Here is a 22,077-nt window from a genome sequence, read left to right on the forward strand (position 1 = left end):
GCGGCGGGCGCGGGAGGAGGTGTTGCACCTGCTGAGGGGCGGAGCGGGGCGGGCGGTGGTGCCTCTCCTCACGGCGGTGGGTCTGCACGCCGGTCGCCGCCGGGCACGGGCCTCGACGCGGTGCGGCTGCCGCAAAGGCCACCCTAGTCCTGCCGGCTGTCCCGCTCTTGCTCCGTCGCCGGTGCGCGGGGCAGCCCCGAGTGGCGGCCTGGTTCTGTTAACGTAGCTTCAGTAACGTACGGCTGCAGTTGTGCGAAGTCACCGTAACACAACATGGGCGTCGGGACTGACGGTGGGGTTCGTACGGGTTGGCTGCCTGGGGGAGCTGTGTCTCCGCCACACCTTGCTGTGCCCCGCAGCCTGTGCGCGGCGCTGAGCCCACGGTAACGCCGCTCAGCTCCCTCCCCCGGCCTACCCCCCAACGCACCGCCCGCCAGCATCACGGCAGCACCGCTCCTGCTCCCGGCCTCACGGCGTCTGCAGAGCCCAGCGCTGCCCGCGCCCCCACCATGCCCCTTGTCTGCTTCTGCTTTCTGTTCCTCCTCAGCGCTGATGAAACATTTCCCTGCAAGCCGAGAATTGTCTGGGACACACGAAGGGCATGGCAGCCAGGCGGGGCCAGACCGCTGGGGCCAGCTCTGCGGCCTCGGCTAATTAAAGTCAGGAATTCTGCACTAAAACAGTGTTTTACAGCTAAGAACATCCCTCCCGGAGCAGCTGAGGGAGAGCGGAGAGAGGGACCGGGGACCCCCCCGCTTCCATGGCAACGGCTTCCCGGGGGGCGGGGCCACGCCGAAGGCATACGCCGGGGCGGGCCCGCGCTCTGCTGCTCGGGGCTCCGCTTTCGGTCCTGCCCGTGGCTCCGAGCGGCGCCGGCTCCTCCTGTTCCTCTGCTCGTGCGCCTCTGCTGCTGCGCCATGTCCCCTGCCGCGGCCGCCCAAGGGCTGGCTCTGGCTGCGCTGCTGATGCTGAGCCCGGCGGGGGCAGCGCGGCAGGTGCGGAGGCCCAACGTGGTGCTCATCCTCACCGACGACCAGGACGTCTGCCTGGGCGGAATGGTAACCCCGCGGCTCCCCGCCTTCCTCCGCCGGCCCGTCCTTGGGGGGGGTGCGGAGCTGGGCGTTGGGGCCGGTGGGCGCGTTGCGGGCGGCCTTGCCCTCGCTGAGGGGGTGCTCGCCCGCGGACGTTGCCCAGTCTCGCTGTGGGCTGGGGGTACCGTTAGGGCGTACAGAGGGCCTGGTGCGAGGAGCGGGTCGCTCCCGCCGCTGAGGAGTGGCGGCCTGGGCCCGGGGCGGGGGGGGGGATGAGCGGCGCAGCCCCGGCCCACCCCGCAGCCGGGGTCAGGGTCTCCGTCCGCAGCCTCAAGCCGAGTTTCCCCGGTAAGAGAGCGTCACGGTGGGCTTCCCTGGGAGAGCCAAGCGGCTCTGGGAAGCCGTAGAGGCTCGGGGTTCTCTGCAGCGGCAGGTAGTCCCGGTAACTCCCTGTGCCTCGGTGAGGGCTCAGTTGTGTAACTGCTTGGACCAGAGGAGGCCCCAGCAAGAAGGCACTGCATGGATTGCCTGGCCAGTGTCTGGAAACTGTGGTGGTGGGCCTTGCTTCGGGTACTTGTATGTCTGCCTCAGCTGCCCTACTTTACTTAGCATCCTTGCGTTTTTAGCTGATTTCCTTTTGGTCCCTTTCTTCCAGACCCCCCTAAAGAAGACTAATGCACTCATTGCACAGATGGGAATGACCTTCCTAAACGCAGTAAGTGCTTCTTGAACTTCTGAGGTGTGTGTGCATTTGTATAGTTTGTATCTTAGGTCATCTAAGGCCTCAAATCTGGTAACAGTTTTATGAAGCCTGTAAGTATGCCAGTGGGTTTTTTAAATTGAATTTCTAACTGCTTTAGGCCTCAAAATGAATATAGTTCAAGGTCGTGTTCAGAAACAGAGGGAGAGTTTCACTTCCTAAAAGTACTTTGTTGACTTCCTTAAGCTGTAAAGTAAAATTGCGTAGTCAGAGTATTTTTATTACTGCGAAGCATTAGAAGAAGCTACTTAACTTTAAGCTTCATGAATGCTGAAAACCCACTACACTCTTCATATTCTAATGTATTTTCGTGGCTAAAATAATGGAGCGCGTAAACTGGCAATCAGTATTTTAATGGGTACTTGCTACTGTATAAGAACCACATCTAATCGGGAGAGGGGGGTTGAAGGGCATATGCTGCAGAAACCTAAAAGCAGCTTCATGTGCAGTATTTCACTATTGAAGATACTTGGGATGTCCAGAAAAATACTTGTGTGTCCAGAAAAAAATGTGCTTTAATGTTGGTGAACATTTTGATCAGCCTATTAGCTGTTATTTCAAAGCTAGAAATTTTGAGGGAAAAATTGTTTTACAATGTTAATCTTGTATTACTTCATCTTGTCTTTCCAGTACGTTCCCAGTGCACTCTGCTGTCCCAGTCGGGCTAGCATTTTAACAGGAAAATACCCACATAATCATCATGTTGTCAATAACACTCTGGAAGGAAACTGTAGCAGCAAGTTATGGCAGAAGATTCAGGAGCCATATACTTTCCCAGCTCTGCTCAAAACTATGTGTGGCTATCAAACGTTCTTTGCTGGAAAGTATTTGAATGAGGTATTTTTTTGTGCTTGCTTTTTTTTATACTGTGAGTCAGTTAATTTCTATTGTCTACCTTTAAAGCTTCATATGGTTTTTATATTTATAGCTGAATGCAGATCCCCAAAACATTTAAAGTGGTATAGTTGGATGAATAGCTCTCTTTGCTGAGGAGGCATAAATATGATGCAAAGTTCAAATCTTTAACTTAACTTGGTTAAAATCAGGTCCTGTAAGTGCCTGAATGTTTTTAAAAGTTGATTTTAAAAGGGTGATGGAATCTAGACTTTTTTTAATGTGTTCAGATGCTGAAACCTCTAAGATCAGGTATTCCTTTTGCGTGATGAAGTTGTATTTGGAGCTAGACGAGTTACAGGCTCTTTACAGTATTATTTTCCTTGCATCCCTTGCTGGAAAATGTTGGTGGTATAATACGATGGAACGTGAATATTTATAGCCAGACACAAATTTATTCCTGCTGATATTACTGAGGCAGTGAGGAAAAGGAAAACTTCCTCTGGCTTCCTCTGAGTATCCCTTGACTGTGTAGTCTCCTGTCCCTGCAGTTAAGCAAGCTGTGTAGAAGGGAGAGAGCAGCCCTGAGGAAACCCATTGTGTTGCCCTGAGGCAGCCTCTGTCTTGAGTTTGGCATGGGTGTAGCAGCTACTTTCCCTTTTTTGGTGGCTTAAAAGCTAGTTGTTGCAGTTTATTTGGCACTGAGGTGGTAAGAGGCTTAAAGCTCCTTCCCCCCTTTTGGGGGAGGATGATGAAGCTCTCGGTCTATGCAAAACTTTCTTTAGTATCTTGTGAATTGTTATCACAAAGCCTTAGGGTCTTATCCATGTGTGTTTTTGATCACCTCTCATTGCCTGATGATGTACTCCAGGATTTCTGCATGTTTTAATGTGCGGAGTAGAACAGGAAATAAAATCTAAATTTTATTGGTGAATGCCAAGCTTTCAGTTACTGTCTCTATAGTTATTTAATCCTGGTTTCTTTAGCAGGCTACGTGCTTTTATATGCATATGTATTTTGTGTTTTTTTTCCATTCTGAAACTGATTTCAGCTTAATGCGCTTTCTGACTAGTGTTGAATAAAGCACATGAATATGAAACATAATTTCTAGGTTTTATTCCTCATAATTGAAACTGTGAGTCATGGTCTGTTTCTTTTCAGTATGGAGCAGAGGATGCAGGGGGAGTAGGTCACGTCCCTCCTGGATGGAGTTTTTGGTATGCTTTGGTATGTGACTATTCTGTTGTTTTTAATACCTAATTTCGGTTGCTTTGTAATCCAACTCTTGCTTGAACTTTGCTGGTGATAAGAGAGCAGGCAAAGAGCATCTAAAATTTAATGCAAATTTCCTTCCCTTTTTTCCTCTGTTGCATATTGCATTCTTGGCTTTCACAAAGGCTGCTCCTGCTAAGGTGCCGGGGGGAAAGCCTGGCTTGTAAACCCACAGCACAGTAAGGCAGCACTAAAATAGGCTTTGCTGCTGGAAACCAGCTCTGAGAATTCTTGTGGTATCCTTATGACAAGTGTTTATAACCTATTAGAGAAATGCTTGCTAGCAGCTCATTTTGATTATTTCAAGTAATCAGTGTGTGTGTTACTTCGTATAAATATGCCCATTACGTTTCCACAGGAGAAGAATTCAAAGTACTACAACTATACTCTTTCAGTAAATGGCAAAGCACGAAGGCATGGTGAGAACTACAGTGTGGATTACCTGACAGATGTACTGGTAAGAAACTTTGCAACTTCTGTGTTACAGAAGCTGCTTATGACCAGATAATGCCTCATGCTGGGGGCTTAGGGAAGGGTGGGATGCTCATTTGTTAGGCTTTATTAGCTCATAAATACATGAGATGCACGTAGGCAATGACTTAAACTACTTCATTGAAGGCTGTGTCTCCTTCTAATACATTCTGTTACAGATAAACTGGGCCAAGCTTTGTGTGAAGTTTAAGCATGTAAAAATAAAGTTACAGCATGTTTTGTTTGTTCGCACGATGTGTTAGTATCTAATTGCATCAAACTGATAAACTGGAGATCTCAAAGGCTAATTGATCCTCCATGGTGTGAGAGGGCAATATATGGACCATGCAAAATCTGTAGCTGACCAGGGGAGTGTTTATCCTCTTTACCCTCTTAAGGTAAAGAGAGGTAACAAAGACATCAGATGCTTAAAGGAAAGTTCAAGTTGCTTTAGCTCTCTTGGGGCCCTGTTTAGTGAGTACTATTAGCTTGGAGATTTGGGGAACAGAAGTAGGGAGCAGGAGTGTTCCCCCCACCTGCCAAGCTGCAGCTTTAGTTTGACACCCTGTTACAGTGTAGGAGTTGGTAGTGCTGGGAGCTGGCATGCAGCGCTCGGGGAAAAGTCCTTTCTGAGAAGTCTCCTCATGTTTGTAGTCTTCCATTGAGACCCTAATGAGTTTCATTGCAGTGGGCTCTTGAACAGAGACAGCTGCTTACTGGGAACAGAACTGATGGATGTTTCTCAGGGTACTGAACAGCTGTCTGATTAAATTTAGATTTACACTGTCTAAAGCTAGATTGGAATTGATAAGCCAGAAGTGAGACTATCCCATTACTGGCATTGCACTGGGCTTTTTTGATCCTTCAGCAGCTCATAAGCATTTTGACTAAGAGGTCATTGCTGCATAAACCTCTTACTTGTGGTGTGTTAACACAAGACAGAGCAGTGAATTATGATTTTCAGTGTATTCCATTCTACTTTCTGCCTGTAGCTATCAAATATGCATTCAGCATTTCAGAGCTCATGTTTGAGTTTAATTCCTTCAATGTGTTGTTCAGTTGCTTATGCAAAGTTTCTGGGTTGCTTGATACGATGCACAAGCTTTCTTGTCCTGACACATCTTGGTACTTAAGTCTGGTACTAGGAATCTGAGCACCTGGATCTGTTTCCTGCAATCCTAACATGTTGCAGTTCAAGGTTCTATCAACATCTAAGTTGACCATCTCTAGGAGTGGACCTTTATCATTGGTTTCTGAACCAGATCTTCAAACTTTACACAGGTCTTATCCTCCATGAACTCTGTTATTTAACTTGCTTGGATGTTTGAGTTAGGAGGAAGAAAGAAGGGGGAATTTTTAATGTATAGTTTCTTCTGCAGACAGAAAAGAATATCCACAATGGGGTGTACTAATTGGGCAGGAAGGGAAAACGTTGCAAGATTTGAACGGTGAAGAGTTCACCTGCAAGTAATACCTTTGAAGCTGTAATTTCAAAGGCTGACCAAGGGAAGGCCAATATGAGACTTTCAATCTGTGGATTATGAGTGGAACTCACTTGCTAATTGAAAGTGTAATGGCTGAAACGAAAATGAAGGTGCAGTGAGGCGATGCAAGTGAGTGGAGTTTGGTACCGTCCTTACCTAGAGCTTCTGGCTTCACCAGCAGAAATGTGGCACCCCTTATAGATAAGGAGATTGCTGCAGAAAGAGCATATGCTATAGGCAATGGGGCTGGAGGGTTTTTATTTTTCTGAACAGAAATTAAACTGCTAAATTGGGATCTTTCAGGCAGGGGATGGCATCTGAGAGACTCAGTGTGTGAAAGAAAGCTCCAGTTGTACTTGAAAGCCAAGTTTAGGTGGGTTTTGTTAATACTCAGAATAGCACAAACTTTTGAGTTTAAAGTAGAAAGCTGTTCAGAGATGTGGGACAAAAAAATCTGTTAACATGAACACTTGGGATTTTTTTTTTTATCACAAGCTGCTGTTCTGGATATTTGGAGATGAGGAAGCAATAAGTTGCTGAAATAGTTTAAATGTTCTCAGTACTACCAAGTTCTAAATAAGTTATGAATGTCTAGTACAGATTTTTTTAAATGCTTGCTATTTGCTTTTGGATGTATGACTTTTTGTTCTCCAACAAAACTGTTCACAGGCCAACATGTCATTGGACTTCTTGGAGTATAAATCGAATTTCGAGCCTTTCTTTATGATGATCTCAACCCCAGCCCCACACTCCCCTTGGACAGCTGCTCCACAGTATACAAAGAGCTTTCAGAATGTCAGTGCACCAAGAAACAGCAACTTTAATATTCATGGCAAGGTAAGATAGAATCTGCATAGGTTATTCTACTTGTGAGAGCAGAGACTTGCATGTTAAGCCTATTTGGGCTAATACTGTGACTGTTGGTTTGTTATGTTAATCAGCCAGTCAGGGTAAGATATGTTTGTTGTGACTGAGATATTTGCCTACCAATATCTTGTAAATAAAAAAAATGTAATGGCAAAAATAAGGCAGTGCAATGGAGTTATGATTAATAAATAGAAGAATTAATTCCTTGTCCAATTTCCAGGCTTTTTGGATGGTCTTAGAATGTTTTGTCATTGCTCCTGGTATGGTCAGGAGCACATGTAGGTAGCATGCTACACAAAGGCTCAGGTGTGAGCCTTGTATTCCTGTATACATCTACTGTGTGGATGGGTGGTCTGTTACTTGAGCTCATGGCAGAGCTGCCCCTGAGTGACAAGCATATTGGACTTCATGAAATCATGAGCCACAGGTTCCATGGTCACTAAGGACTTTGCGAACTTCCCTTAAATTTATTGAAATAACCTGTAACCAGAATTGCTGAGCCTAATGTTACAAATTCACAGACATCCTTGTGACGGGGCAGTACTTTCCACTGCCAGTAAAGTTGCCCAAATAAGATTTAGCTCAGACTAATCCACTGTGACTTACTGTGCCAATAACTGAAAGCGCAAACAGTTAATCTGGTGAGATATTTAACTTGCAGAACTTTTGTGGGTTTGATTCAGTTTGTTTAAAATACAGAACTTGGTGTTCAATTGATTTACTCCTAACGTTAAGACTAAGACATAACATTGCCTGACTGCCTATCTGGTGCCTAGTGATAGCTCTTGTAAGGTCACTCTGACTAAGTAGTACAGGGTGAAACTTGTTTGTAGCTGAGGATTGTAGATTGCAAAATGACCATGTGCTTATCAGTGTGATATGAGAATAGGAGAGAGAGGAAAGGGCTGCAGGCACTAGCAAATACTTTAGCCCAACCTGTTAAGTTTCGAAATAGGGAGTGGGGGACAGACTTCTTTCCTCCATAAAAGGATCCCTAACTTTGTCTTAGACTCTATTACTGTAAAGTCAAACACTTTTAAAATAGTGAGCCAGAAATAACTTGACTAGCTGCAAAGTCAGCAGTGTGAAGCTCCCTAATGCGAAGCAAAGTATCTGTATATGCCTATGTAATACAAAGCAAGATGACAGACTTACTTAATATTTGGCAGGTAGTGTCTGTGGATATAGCAGTTTTACTGGGTTTCCCAACAGGAACTGACTAGCCACTGTCCTTCTTCCCAGACACAATAGCTACAATCATTAACAGTGTGTTTCTGGAATTGGCAGTGTTGTGGTCTTGAAGCCTAACTCTTCTTTGAGCTTCACTGTTCTCTAGGGCAGGCACAATACCTGCAATAGCAAAAGTATGTAAGCTCAGACCCTCAAGTCATTGATGTCGTAATGCTGGTTTGAGAGTCTTGCATTGTACAGTGTTGATTCCTGAGTGAACGTTGCCTAGCTCCCTTACACAGTATGTGAGCAAGGGGTACTAAAAGGAGCCATCTAGGAGGAGTCTGCATGAAAAACAGGAGTTAAGCTGTTGTCAGTCTGTCCAGTGATGCACACTTTAACTTCTGCTTAGGACCCTCAGCTGTGAACTACATCAAGGAGTGGGTTGCTGTCTGGTTTCCCAGGCAGGACTATTGATAGCCCAGATGAGTGGTTTATTGAACCTGTTGTGAGAGAGAAGCTGATTAAGGTGGGTGTTAGGGATTTCTCTCACATGCACTGTTTTTCTGCAGAATTGGAGCGCAGCTGCGTTCAGATTTTGCCAGCAAGATATAGCATGCTGGCACAAGATCTCCTGAAATTTCTTTGGGAACAGGGTGTAGGGAGGCAGCAGCTTTGTGTGTAACCAGTGAAAGGGACTTAGCAGGGACTGACAGGGAAGTGGACTGGCTGCAGACTCTGAGCCAGTGTGTTCTGAAATCCACAGAGGTGTTTAGGTGCTGTTTGAAACTTCAGAGAAAGGTAGGAAGAACAAAATACTCCAGGAAAGGGGAGGATTCTACTGTCCTACATGACTTATGTGCCTGAGTTATCTAGCATGATAGGAGGGCCCCTCCTAAGTGCATGTCTTGTGAAAGGTGGCTGGTGCACAGGTGATATTGCCAGCTCCTTTGTTTTCTGGTGGGCTTCTGTAGAGTTGGGGATGGGGTTTGTGATGTCTTTCCTTTTTCCTCTCTCAAACTAGTGCTCTTGATTATGCTGTGTTTTCTTGCTGAGATAGGCTTAGTGTAGAGACTTAGTGTCTCTGCAGAGAATCTTTACAACTACTGTGGGATCTGAATCCAAGCAATTTAAAATGAACTTGACACAGTATGAAGTCTCCATGCTAAAACTGTCCTTCAGTTGGCAAGAACAGAAAACAGGGAAGTGAAGAAACTGCAGGTGACATGAGTCACTTCATTGTGTGTCCCTAAAGGCTGAGCCTGTTCAGAGTCATTTGCTTGTGACAAGAGGGAAACTGCATAAGGAGAGGCTCTGTGGGGAGGAGTGGCCAAGTAAATACAGGCTCAGGCTGAGGGTGGTGAGTGGGTCATCTCTGACCTAGTAAATGAAAAAAATTAGTCTTATAATGCTGCTTAATCATTCATTTGGACATTTTCATCAGACCTGTCTTGGGCTATGAGACTTTTATCTCTGGGTGACCCTTCCCGAGCTCCTTTCCCAAATATCTCCCTGAAGTGCTTTGAAAAGATCCACAGCTTTCTTTTCACTAAGGGCTGAGCATAGTAGAGCTGTAATATATTCTTCTCTTGCAACTTAGATTTTTAGATGAACTAAGAGAGAAAATCGGTGTCAGGTCAGTTTGATAGCATTGCATGGCTATTTAGCAGGCATCATGTGGATGTTTTCCACTAAGCAACATTTCTGCTGTAACTGGCCTAGGAAAGGTTTAAAAGTTGGTACTTCTCTCCTATGCTAATCTTTGCGTTTTTTCTTTTTATTTCTGTAGGACAAGCACTGGTTAATCCGACAAGCAAAGACTCCGATGACCAACTCTTCAATACAGTTTCTTGATGATGCTTATAGAAAGAGGTAAGAATTTTTTGTTGCTTGGGATTGCTGCTCAGAACTGTTACTGTCTTTTAAAAAAGAAAAGGTATTTTTTTAACAGGTTCTACTAAGCCTGACCGTGGATGTCAAATTGCATCTGTAGTGGTTTTCTGGCATCTGACTTGACCTTCTGCTTACTTTTTTGCAAAGAAACTTGTCATTGACTTTAGGAATATTTTGCTCCCAAATGCTGCCATCATTTATCACTAAAAAGACCAGTCATGTTCAGTGTCCCTAATGCTTCTCTTTCAGCAGACAGCAGGTTTTCATGCCCTTACCTTCTATTTCACTTGGACTCCAGAGTCTTACATAACATACATCAGATGTGATTGATTTATCTGCCAGCTAATCTGATTCATTCACCTTGGCTCTGTCTGTGGTCTTTTTATGTGAGAACACCTGACTGTCCAGGGCAGGCAGGAGCTTGGCTCCTTTTTATAAAACGGGATGTGGGGAATAGTGTGAAGATACAGCTTGTTCCCTTTTTTAAGAGAAAGAAAGGGTATTTCTTTACATGGAAACTGTAGGTTTATTTTCTTTAAAAGCTCTGAAACAGACATTAGCTTAATTTAAAGCGATAAATTCAATTTTGAGCTGTTATCAGGCATTTGCTTTCTACTTTGGAGATGGAAAACCAAGATTTTCAGGCTCTTGCTTTATGAAACATGAAGGTAAAATTATGCAGCAAAATCCTAAAGTAATTCTTGAGACAACAAGATCCAAGGATGAGTAACTCTAATTCAGCATAATGCTGGTCTGTGGAGGCTCATTACTGACTTACAGAAGCAGTCACTTGTCTCAATAGCAAACCCCATGACAAAGGAAAGAATAGCTTGTAGCTATTCAAGGCTTTAGATACAATGGAATAATGGACCCTGATATTCTGTGAGCAATACAAAATATCTGATTTAGTTTTCAAGCAGAAAAGATTCTGTATAGAAAAATTCACAGCAGTCTTGATTTTTAATGTTAAAAACTACATATAAAGAAATAACAACAAGTGACCTTGCAGGAGATAGCAGACTCTTTATCACCACGTTGCTTCAAAGTTGGTATTGACTGTCTCCAGATAAGAAGTAATCAGTATTTTGGTGTCATTCTCAGACACTACAAAATAAAATCAACAAGAACTGAAGACACACAGACTGTTTCTATCTTAACTTGCAGTCTCAAAAGTACAGTGTAGTAATCTATGAAATTTGTTTTCAGAATTTGCAAGCAAAATAATCCACTTGCAGTGCATACACTGCTGACTTGAAGCAGAATACAAATGCCCTGCCTTGCAGTCAGAATTATTCTGATTTTCTTTTTTTTTCATGCTCTAACATGAATTACTTTGTTTCTGTCTAGGTGGCAAACTCTGCTGTCTGTAGACGACCTGGTAGAGAAGCTAGTGAAGAAACTGGAGCTGAATGGAGAATTAGACAACACATACATCTTTTACACATCAGACAATGGCTTCCACACTGGTAAAAGTCTCACTGATTACTGAACATTTGTAGAAGATCCAGGAACTGTGTAACACTTTACCCTCAGGACCACTCCAGAAAAGTGGGAACAGCAGCTGTGGAACACTGTAGACATGAGAAATACTGATCTGAGTTGCAGAAACAATTTGGAGCTGCAGTGTGGGGTGTTTGGGGATTTTATTGTTTGGTTGTGGATTTTATCATTAATCACTGCCACTGTGTCTTGATATACATGAAATTAGGGCAGAAATGGAGGAAGGGTCCCTGTGTTCTTTAGGAAGAGTTGCCACAAAAGAATTAAATCAGTAAAAATTAAGTCTGAATTGTGCTGTACAACTAAAAATACAGTATCTAAGCTGTTATATTTTAAGATACTGCTTATACTTTTTGAAGTTGCCTATTCTTGTTGTCCACTTTTAGTGTAGTTCAGGTTAAGAACCTCTTCTGACTTTGTAAAAAAAAAATGGGCTGCTGGAAGTTATGTAACACAAACTCCTCAAAGGTAAAATCAGAAGCCATTTAACCTTTCCCATTTTCTATTGTAGGCCAGTTTTCTTTGCCAATAGACAAACGGCAGCTGTATGAGTTTGATATCAAAGTGCCATTGCTAGTTCGAGGACCAGGGATAAAACCAAATCAGACAAACAAGGTAAGAAAGAAAATATTGTTTGACAGTTATCAACTTTAGGTTGTAATTTATCCTCTTGCATATATATATATGTATGTACCAGTGAAATTAAATGTATGGAGCAGCAAAGGTGCAATGACCTCCTTCTAAAAAGCTGTGTGCTCTTGCTTCAATCAGTAAATGTAATTGCAGGATACAAAAAGTAGTGAAAGGTGCGAAGTGTGAAGCTCACTTTACACAGACCCTGCCATAGCTTTTTAATGTTACAAGGTCCACTAGCCTATAAAGAAAAAATTAAGTACTGTTTAGGTGTACCTAAAATGACAAGTACTTGTAACAATGAGACTTCTGTATTTTATCTGTTGGGTTCTAGTCTTCGGAAGTAAGTTTTCCTCCTCTTGCAGATGCTTGTTGCAAATATTGATTTGGGTCCCACTATTCTGGACATCGCAGGGTATGACTTGAATAAGACCCAAATGGATGGGATGTCGCTGTTGCCGCTGCTGGTAAGTAGAGAGACGGGATAGTAACCAGCAGTTCTTGCAGGGGTTATTCTTCAAAGTGAATACTACTTCCTTCAGTAGACTCAAACAAAGAATGTCATTTTCATGTGGAGTGTTCATAGCTTAGTGAAAAAATAGGTATCTTGCTGAAATGCAGATGTGTTTTCATAAGCATCACAACTCTGTGGTCACTTTGTAAGAGAAAGCTGTGTCATCCTTTGGCTAGTCCTGCCATTTGTAAGAATTCCTGTTTTGAAGGCTCTGTTTTTTTTCACCTTGTACTCTCCCTCCCTTTTTCCTTGGAATTTCTCAGCACAGATGCAGGAGGAGAGCAGACTGTTCTTACTAAAATCTTTGGTTTACCTCAGTTTTTGGTAGAACTAGTGTTTCCCCCTGAACTTTGAAACAATGTATGCAGTTTTATAAAGTAAACTTGACCTTTCCCATAGGTGAGCAGAAGCCTATTTAAATAAAGCTGCTTGCAGTTGATCTGTTTAGTTTTAATTAAATTCAGTCTATAAATTGAAGGCAGCTTACTTGGAAATGAAGGATCATCCAGATTTAAAACAGTGCTTTGCTTTTAAAACCTTCTATCCAAACCTTAAGCTGTTCTTTAGACAGAAGCAGGTAAAAGGCATCTAATTTAAACTCTGGTGGAATCACAACTGTGAAACTCATTGTTCTGTTGTGTGTGCCTCTGATGGTGCTGTATACTAACTTGAAACTTCCCTCTTCCTCTGTCTTTAAAATGAAGTTCCAAATAGAGCAGCTTAATCTTTTCTTATGCCAAGGGTATCTTTTTCCATTCATTGTGAGATAGCGCGATATAAACCAAGCAGCCTCACTACAGGGGTTCTTGTCTGTAATATAATTGTATCTGGCCATGTGGTTCCTATTTGATATTACTGCGGGATTCTATATTGCAGATAGTGCTTTAAACCCTCACAAGAAGGTGTACTAGTATTTTTGGAGTTGGATCCTTGTTTTCCTTCTAACCTAGAGCTAGTATTTGAAGGCTGACCCGAACTAGGGATCATGACTCAAACTGCCGTGTAAGCAGTGGGCATGGAGTATTCCTTCTCTGTCACAGTACAGTGGATACTATGACGTTTCTCTCTTCTCCTAGAGAGGAGACAGAAATGAGACATGGAGATCAGACTTCCTGGTGGAGTACCAGGGAGAAGGGTACAACGGCAGTGATCCTACCTGTCCTGGCCTAGGACCTGGAGTCACAGTAAGACAAGATCTGTTAATGTTAGCAAATAACTACTAGGTTCAGCCTGTTTGCTGTATGGGCTAACCTGGTTCTATCAGTAAGATCCCAGTGTCTTGGTGAGTAGGAGCTAGCTCTGTAGGTCCTGCCAGCATTTAGGAACTGGAGGGAGACATGCAGCCTTGTGGAACCGATATGTCCATGTGACCCTGCTGAACACAGCCACCCTTTCCTTTGGAATCTATAGGGCCTCAGGGCTGGAGAAATACACAGGAAAGTGTGGGCTTGGCAAAGTGGGTGGTAGCAACACCGTGATTTTTCTAAACTTCCAGAGACCTTGTTGTACAGTTGTTGTCTGTGATTGTTATTTATAAATTGTAGCTACTTCCTGAATCAAAGAGGGTTTGCTTTAAGTAAAGCATCCCATTGGTGTGGTGTTTAGTACTGTGTGTTGGGATGTTCTCCTCAGTGTATGCACATTACCCTCCCAGACAAAACGCACTTAATTGTAGTGAGGTTAATAACAAGTGTCTCAAATTTAGAAGAGCTGAGATTTTACTTAAAATCCCCAGGGGAGACTTGCATGTGTTAGACTAAGACTCTGGTGTTCATCAGCTAACTGCAGTTGGCTTGAGCTGGTGCAGGCTGTAGGAAGAAGATTGCTAGTTCATCTTTTTTTCCCCTGCTCTGAAGTTTTTGTTCACTGCTCACTTCACAGCACTGCTTCCCAGACTGTGTGTGTGAAGATTCCTATAACAATACGTACGCTTGTGTAAGGACACTGTCAACTTCCTGGGACCTGCAGTACTGTGAGTTTGATGACCGGGAGGTAAGTCTCTCTCTGACTTGCAGACGACAACTGTTCACAGCTGCAAGCAACTGCACTCTTATCTGCTCTCAAGGCTTTCATAAAGTACTCTGAAAAGCTGACTAGCTTGCTTGCAGGATAAACAGTGAAGTATTTATCTACTGGTGAGAATGTTTGACCCAAACTGGTGAGGTTAGGGAAAAATAAAAAGAGGTGGGAAGGGGGTGAGGAAGGGACAAGAGTCTAAACTGTAACTGTTGCCTGTTGGTATGGCCTAACAGCCTCATGGGGGGCTGGGCTGGGTCCAGTTCTCTGTCCTGCCCCAATTCCATGCAGCAGAGTCTTCTGTATCACAAATGTTTTCTGTTACACTCTTACCTTTTCTGCTGTTAGGGTCAGCTGCAACTTTTTTCCTTTGGAAGAACTGAAATCCCAGGCTCATCTTTTCTCTTCCAACACTCACTTGTCTGGTGAAATAAGTTTTAAAGTTGCAACTATGAGAAAGGTCTCAGACCTTATCTTAACTTGTTTGCGTGTAAGGGACATAATCTCCCCACTTCCACATCTCACTAGTGGGTTTACAGGGCTGATCTTTACTTGTGCCCCTTTGCACACAGTTGCTCCAGAGAACACACTGAGTTTGAGGCAACAGGGTTATAAATCTAATGAACTGCAGCTAAAGGCATAAACAGTAGGTATCCCCAGTTACTGTGCCACAACACAGAACACTTTCATGACCAGCTTAAACCAGGGGAGCAAATACCACATGCTGGTTTTGGTGCTAAGATAGCAAGAAAGACTGTGTGGGAGACTTAAGATGCTGATTAGCAGACCCTGCCGTTCATTTTTCCACTTTCTGACAATTTATGGTGAAGTCAAATGAGTGTTGCAACTTTACTCATAAAAGTAGACTCCAAAGTTGATCTGATAATACACTACATGTCACCTTTTTTTTTTTCCCCAGTAATGGCTGGAGTGTTTTTTGGTTATGGAGCTCACCTGGGTCAGCTAAATTAAGACTAACAGTATTGGGAAGATGCAGCAATGTGGCTTTTAAAACCTTGCAGTGAGCCTTAGAAGAAAGCTTGCAGACAAAGGCTGGCTGGATTCATTTTTATCTATGTTAGACAGAACCCAGCCACTTTAAGTCAACATCATCTGCAGTCAGGCCTCTTACTCTAGCCACAGACAAAACCTCAGCTGAATTCTTGAGATATGTTTGAGTAATATTTGTCCCACAAAATGGTTTAGAGATTTAGTGTACCAAAAAAAAACCCCAAATCTGCCCTAAAATCCTCCAAACCTTTTCAAAGCACACAAAAAAACCCTCTCACAGCATGTGTATATAAAAAAGCTTGTATGAGGGTTATAGCATACTGATATTCAGTCTGTTTTCTATGCGCAGTCAAGGTACCTGTTACAGTTTGACAGCTGGAAGTACCTGATGAGCTGAGACTTAATATAATGGTGGTGCGATGGTCAGGAAACAGTGTATTTGAGATCCAATAATGAAAAGGCAGCCAGCTTAGCTATGGCCTCTTGCTGTGGTGTTACAGTCATAAGGCAGGTTCCATTTATGCATTGGAAAAAAAATCTGATGTGCAGTGGAGGAGTATTTCAGGCGAAAGTAAAAACTTCTCCAGTAATAGTCCTATCACACTAAACTTTACCTAACACTCTCCTGTCTTTGACCACTTAAGTGCATGGCTAAATACAGCTCATGTGTGGGAATGCTGCAGCATCATTAGGAAAAACATTTGAGACAATATGCTGTCCTTAAATGTTCTTCCCAAATAATATGATTAAAAGTTAATTAGCATTTAGGACTTAATACAGTGCAGGAACTTTCTTCTCCAGGTGTTTGTGGAAGTGTATAACTTGACTGCAGATCCACACCAGATCAACAACATTGCTAAAACAATTGATCAAGAAATTCTAGAAAAGATGAACTATCGATTAATGATGCTGCAGTCCTGTTCGGGAGCAACGTGCCGTACGCCGGGTATCTTTGATCGTGGGTAAGTACTAATTGAGTTTATTTATATAATGCTTTTAAATATAACTATATGTTTTTAAATTAGGCTTTTATAGAGGGTATTTATGTTGGATTACATACTGTTGTTTGATAGAGATGCTTTCTTGCTGTTTCTGTTTTTTTTTTTAATGCTCAATCTGTATTTTAATTTAATCTACCAAATATAACTTGATAGTATTAATACTACTTCTTTAGTCTTGTCAGCCACTCCTGACTTAGAATAGCTGAAGCTTATGGCTGTGCTGAGTAGTCAGAGGCAAGTGACCTCAGGTTTGCCTGCAAACAAGGAAGAGCTCTGCAGGTTGCCCTAGGCAGCTGTTTTCCAAATACTTGATATGGTTGTTCCTGGAAATGCTCTTAACAATGAATGTTTCCTGTAAGACCTAAGCTGTATGAATTAGTCAGCTGTTGTAAGTTAACAGCACTTCTTACCTCAGAAATTGGTTGGTAATCATTTTCAGTGAAGCTTTTTAAGCACTGTTTGAAATGCCCTTACAGTTGTCCTACATAAGTTTGTAATTTGAAGCAGCAAAGCTTTCTGTTAGGATGTACCTCCTGAATACTGAATGTTATACGTGCCAATATGCCGTTGGCATGTTGTAGCTAGTATTTATTTCTTTGGAGACTATCAACTCCTAAGTTGTGTGTCATTATAACTCATCTGCTATAATATGTAGAGAGGCTGCTCCTGCTGCATACCATTGAGAAAGCAACTGTTCACGTGGCCAAAGCTCTTCTGGAAGTACCTGTTTGCAGAAGAATTGGTCACTGTGTGCTCCCAGTCACTCACACATACTCTGTTCCTTCCTATAGCTACAGGTTTGACCCACGGCTCATGTTCAGCAATCATGGTGTTCGGGCTCGGAGGTTCTCTGCACGGTCTTTGTAAGGCACTTCAGAGCCTCTTGCAATTGGCTCCCACTGGCCAGTTTCTCCAGTGACTGCAGCAGGTTTGTCTCCGTACCTCTCGCTGATCACAGCTGGAAGACTTTTCATGGGCTTATTCAAACGCTGTTTGGAAGAAAAACCCTTGTCTTTAGCTGGTTGCCTTGTGCAATATGTATATCTTACAGCTGAACTCTAACTCTGAATCGTTAGACACAGCTAATCTGTCTTGCTCAGATAATTGATTAGCACCTTTGTCTTTCAAGTACCTTTTCATATCACAGGCACAGGGGTGAACCTTTGCCTATGGATCTGAACAGTTTATTTTGTTCTAAAGATCAATAAATGTGTACCTGAGTTGGGTTGGATAGACAGGTGCTATTGCACAGTAATGCTCACCCATATTCAGTGTTAAAGACTTTCTCAAAGGCTATGTTTAATTATAGATTTTCCATATCAAGCTCAAAGCTGGTGATGACAATAGCAAAAGAGTGTAGGAAGGCATTAGGCAGAGCTGTAGGATCAGACTAGTGAGTGTCTAAATATTCTCTTTCAATGAGACCACTTCAAGTGAGACCCATGAATTTTGTAGGACAGCTTTGGTAGCTTGCAAACAAGAATGTAACTTCTAAGATCCTTCTAGTGGGAAATGCTGGAATGGATTACTGTGTACTACTGAAAAGTATCTTAGGGTTTAATATAGGCTTCCTAGTGAGTGAAAGAAGAGTGTTAAGACTAACAAATATTCAAATAAGTGTGCCTGTGTTTTGAGCCAACCCTTAAGTCTTCTATACATGAACAAAAGTAATGCTAAAGGAAAATCTACAACAGGAAAAAAAAACAAAAACCAAAAAAACCAAACCTGGGCACCACAGTAAAGCTGATCTGTCTCTAACCTCTGAATGTCTTTGTCTAACATCTTGTGTTGATTAGATTCTTGAAGGTAAATTATTCTGAAAGCAAACTAGCTATAATTAAATCGTTGCTCACTAGAAGTTAGGCTGAGAGAGCTACTTTAGGCAGTTTAAGTGCTTCCTAGAGTGTTACTTTTTGGTTGAGATGTAACTACTCAAGACCTGAGTAAGTGGCCTTGACACCAAAGGACTGCCTGCCTAGATGCCTGACTGCAGCGTGGTATCACTCGGCTTCCCTTTGGGAGGGTGATGTTGTCCCGTCATCCTTATGATTGGGCTTATCTGAACTGCAGCCATCACTTGTACCCAAACTGGAGTATCCTTCTGAATCCTGAAAAAGCACCCAAACTTGTGTCAGCATGTAACTTCTGTATAGCTTTGTTGGGGAAACACCAAATTGGCTATCTTTTCCAAGACAAGTTCATGCTGCTTGTGGGCAGATCAACTGTGTTATCAAGCAAGATGATTGCTCTATTCTCAAGCAAACTGGGGCACAACCTCTTTTAGTTAGTTATTTTGGATCTTTTACCCAAATAGAGAGCATGATGATTTCAACTACTGTCACATAAAACCTTTTACTAAGTAATCATGAAGTAGGCAACAAAATATGACTCAAAACTGTGAAGCTGCATAGCCCAGTGCAGAGACCCACAAACTGGATACAAATAATGCCATAACAAGGGAAGTTGAACTTCCTTGGCTTTTAATGCTGAAGCACAGAAGTTGTCCTTCATGTAGCTTAGAGCTGCAAACTTCTGTGGTGGTCTACAGGTTAGGTTTTATACAGCTTTTTGTCTCAAATCTGACTGTTTCAAATCTCTAGAGTGACCAAATATTTGAGAAAAAAAATCATCACTTGAAAGGTAACTTTTCAGCTGCAGCATCTGTATAAATGCAGAGGGGGTTGGATGTTCAGACTACTGACATGCTTTCAAATACTCAGGACTTTTTGTTTTCCTCCACAACTGTAGCTTTATCCTGTTTTTGTTTCTTGAGCCTTAGTATTGCCTGTCAGTATCCTTCAGACTCTGTTTTGTCTTTACAAACAAAACCAAAGTTGTTTTCATGCTTCAAGTGTTTTCTTGCACACCGAGCTAAACCTGGAGTTCATTTACATGGTGTTTTCCTCAGATAATTCTAGCAACTTCGATACGTTCTTTGTTTAAACTTAAATTCGGTAGCTGTGTGAAGGCTAAGGAGAAATATATTGATTGCTGCACATTAAACCCTGAACAGTTCTATCCAACCTAGGTCATTGTCAAGTTTCTACTTGAGTTGAGTTTCAGTGCAAGTAATGTGTATGTTGCTTCTTAATAGAAAAAATCCCAAACTTTGTTATGGGTACAGATGTGTGACTGTCTTTTCTTCAAGTGATCTTAAGCCATAACAAGAGAATTTTCTTTTGGATGATTTAATTTTTGCCTAATACCTAACATGAAAGTTGACAGAATTGATACAGATGATTTAGTATGTGTGATCAGATGTTTTACCCAAATTGGCACTTGCTTTCTGCACACACCTGTAAAGCGCTTTGTAACTACACTCAATAACTTACACGCTCCCTGTCAGAGAACCACAGTATATCTGAAATCTGTCATAAGTAATACGCACTGCATTAAACTGAAATTCAGAATGAAATCAATCAGTCCTTACTTACCCACAGTAGTGGTTCAGGCAAGCACCTGCTTCACTTCTGCTTTTGATAAAGACTTAAGACCTGTTCAGCAGAAGCACATAGTTGAAGGAAGAATGGAACCCAATGGTTGCCTGCCCCTGCTGCTAGAGCTCCTCTGCTGTTTCCATGAAGAATTACTTCCGAGTATTTTTGCAGCCTTGAATGAACAGTGTTAATTCTTATCCTTGGTGATTAAAAAAACACTGAAGGAACCTTGATTCCCAAGTAAGTGATTTTAAAACCAAATGGTCTTCCTGGAAATACCATTTCAGATGCTATTTGAGCATGGCTGTATCTGTACCTTGTTACTGAAGGCATTTGTGTTACATGAAAGGGGCTTACTGGTACAGAGCTGGGTTTAGGTAAAATGTGACTATTTTTTAAAACTCAGTAGTATCAAAGCAGAGCTCTGAACTTTAATGGTTGCATCAGGTAAAGTAGATATTATACAGGGAGAAGTACAGTTGAGAATTTTATTACATTATCCTAAACCAAAAACCATTTGATAACACTTCAGCATAAGTGAGTACAGCCAGTACATGCTTACCCAGCATCAGCCCAGTGAATTGGGCTGCTTCATTTTGCAGAATAAAGCTGTAACAGGGACAGACATGCAAAACACCCCCAAAACACCTTTTCAATCACATTAAATTTAAGACTGATTCTACAACCTAAAGACAATATTTTATCATAATGAAACAGTTATTGTTTATTGTGATTAAATTTAATTTGTATCACTCTCTCTGTATGTGAGCATACTTTGCTGTAGCATGTTGTGAGCATACTTAACTTCTGCTGTTTTGAACGTTTGTATAGAAAGTGCCCTTCCAGAGGACCCTGTTCACTGCTGCACTTTTGGGGAAAGAAAAAATAAACTGCCTATCAAACTTCCTATCTTTGTTAGTGAACTTGAGCTAAACCTTTCCACAGGATCCAGCTGTGTTGCACTTCTGAAGACTGAATTCCTTATTATAAACCTGTTCTCTGCTTAGTGCCCTACTGAACAGTGGCCACTAGTGAACTTTTATCTGGTAACAGGGACCCTCATGTAGAGAGTTTAGCAAGACAACATGTGACTGCTTTGCACCAGGAAGAAATGCTGAGAATGAGAGAACACATTGAAACACAAGCTGTACTTGCTCATATTTCCTTGGAAACTGATGTGGTTGGATAGATGGAAAAGTTTAACAAAAGGGACAATGGAGAAACTGCTGTTCATAATTAAAACCAAGTATGTTCAGCCTCTGGGAAAGAGGAAGAAGAAAATCCAACATAAGGCTTTTTCTGAAATGGGAACTGTGAGCAACAGTGAGGTATGTGCTACTTACTCACCTCAGCCCCTGGTACAGAGTTTTAATTCCTTGATGATGGTGTGCAACTGTTTAGAAATATAACTTTTCTGAGCTATAGAGCAAGTACCTTTGATTGGGTACCTTTAACCTATGTAAGTCTGAGGCTTTCTCAAACTTCTAAAACAAGTATTTTTGCATTTCTGGTTAACCACATGCTATCAGTTTCATTTCTCCTCCAGTGACATAGCAGTTGTCCATTGAGTAGAGAAAAACATGTAACAGAAGCTTGAAACAACACTGCTACCTTTCTTTTGATGCTCCAGCTTCCGAAAACCGAAGTTTACTGTAGCACTGCAAGAAAAGGCAGCTCTGTATTGCCTAGATACACCTTCCCATCATGCTGAAACACATCACTGACAGCCCAAGTGATGCTGCCATCAGGGTCATGGAAGCTTGCCACAATGTCTCCTTTGTCATTAATGTCAAGAACAAGCTGTATTTGTGAAGGAAAATGCTGTAGAATGATAAACGAGTCACCTGTTTTAGAAAGTGTTAACACTTCATTCAAGGGGAGGAGGGTGGAGATTCCATGACTATAAAGGAAAGGCAATGCTAATATATTACATTCCAGATGTTGCTCTAGTCAGATTCAAGTGTCACTTAATCTTTGGATAATATCCACTGGACTGTGTCTAAAGCTGGCAGTCTGATCTTAACAGTACAGTGAGTGCCTGCTTGCTCAAAAAAGGTGTGGAAATTGTTTGAACTTACTCCAGCTGCCAAAAGCCACCTATTTTCTAAAAGCAGAAATAAGGAGGACTTGATGGAAAACAACTGAATCACCCACTTCAGCGTTTTTCCTGTGCAAGTTCTAGA

General features: G+C 42.3%; 1 protein-coding gene and 1 long non-coding RNA gene across 2 annotated transcripts in view; both read left to right on the forward strand.

Annotated features, from left to right (window-relative positions):
• Positions 1–20,800, forward strand: part of LOC130608000 (uncharacterized) — a 174,851-nt gene extending 154,051 nt beyond the window's left edge. Inside the window, exon 2 of the long non-coding RNA XR_008974416.1 lies at positions 20,301–20,800. This is a non-coding gene — a long non-coding RNA (uncharacterized LOC130608000). The remainder of the gene's footprint in view (positions 1–20,300) is intronic.
• On the forward strand, positions 902–17,690 carry GNS (glucosamine (N-acetyl)-6-sulfatase). Its single transcript, XM_057425568.1, has 14 exons — positions 902–1,058; positions 1,687–1,746; positions 2,422–2,628; positions 3,787–3,852; positions 4,256–4,354; positions 6,522–6,689; positions 9,679–9,761; positions 11,130–11,248; positions 11,794–11,897; positions 12,281–12,382; positions 13,506–13,613; positions 14,311–14,421; positions 16,258–16,418; positions 17,249–17,690. The coding sequence occupies exons 1-14, from the start codon at positions 918–920 to the stop codon at positions 17,322–17,324; spliced, it is 1,605 nt and encodes a 534-aa protein (XP_057281551.1). The 5' UTR covers positions 902–917; the 3' UTR covers positions 17,325–17,690.
• Positions 20,801–22,077: the final 1,277 nt, after the last annotated feature.

The sequence above is a fragment of the Pezoporus wallicus genome, unplaced genomic scaffold (assembly GCF_028554395.1).
Source record: "Pezoporus wallicus isolate ANWC-B61680 ecotype Strahan unplaced genomic scaffold, APGP_CSIRO_Pwel_v1 contig_4722, whole genome shotgun sequence".
NCBI classification, from domain to species: Eukaryota; Metazoa; Chordata; class Aves; order Psittaciformes; family Psittacidae; genus Pezoporus; species Pezoporus wallicus.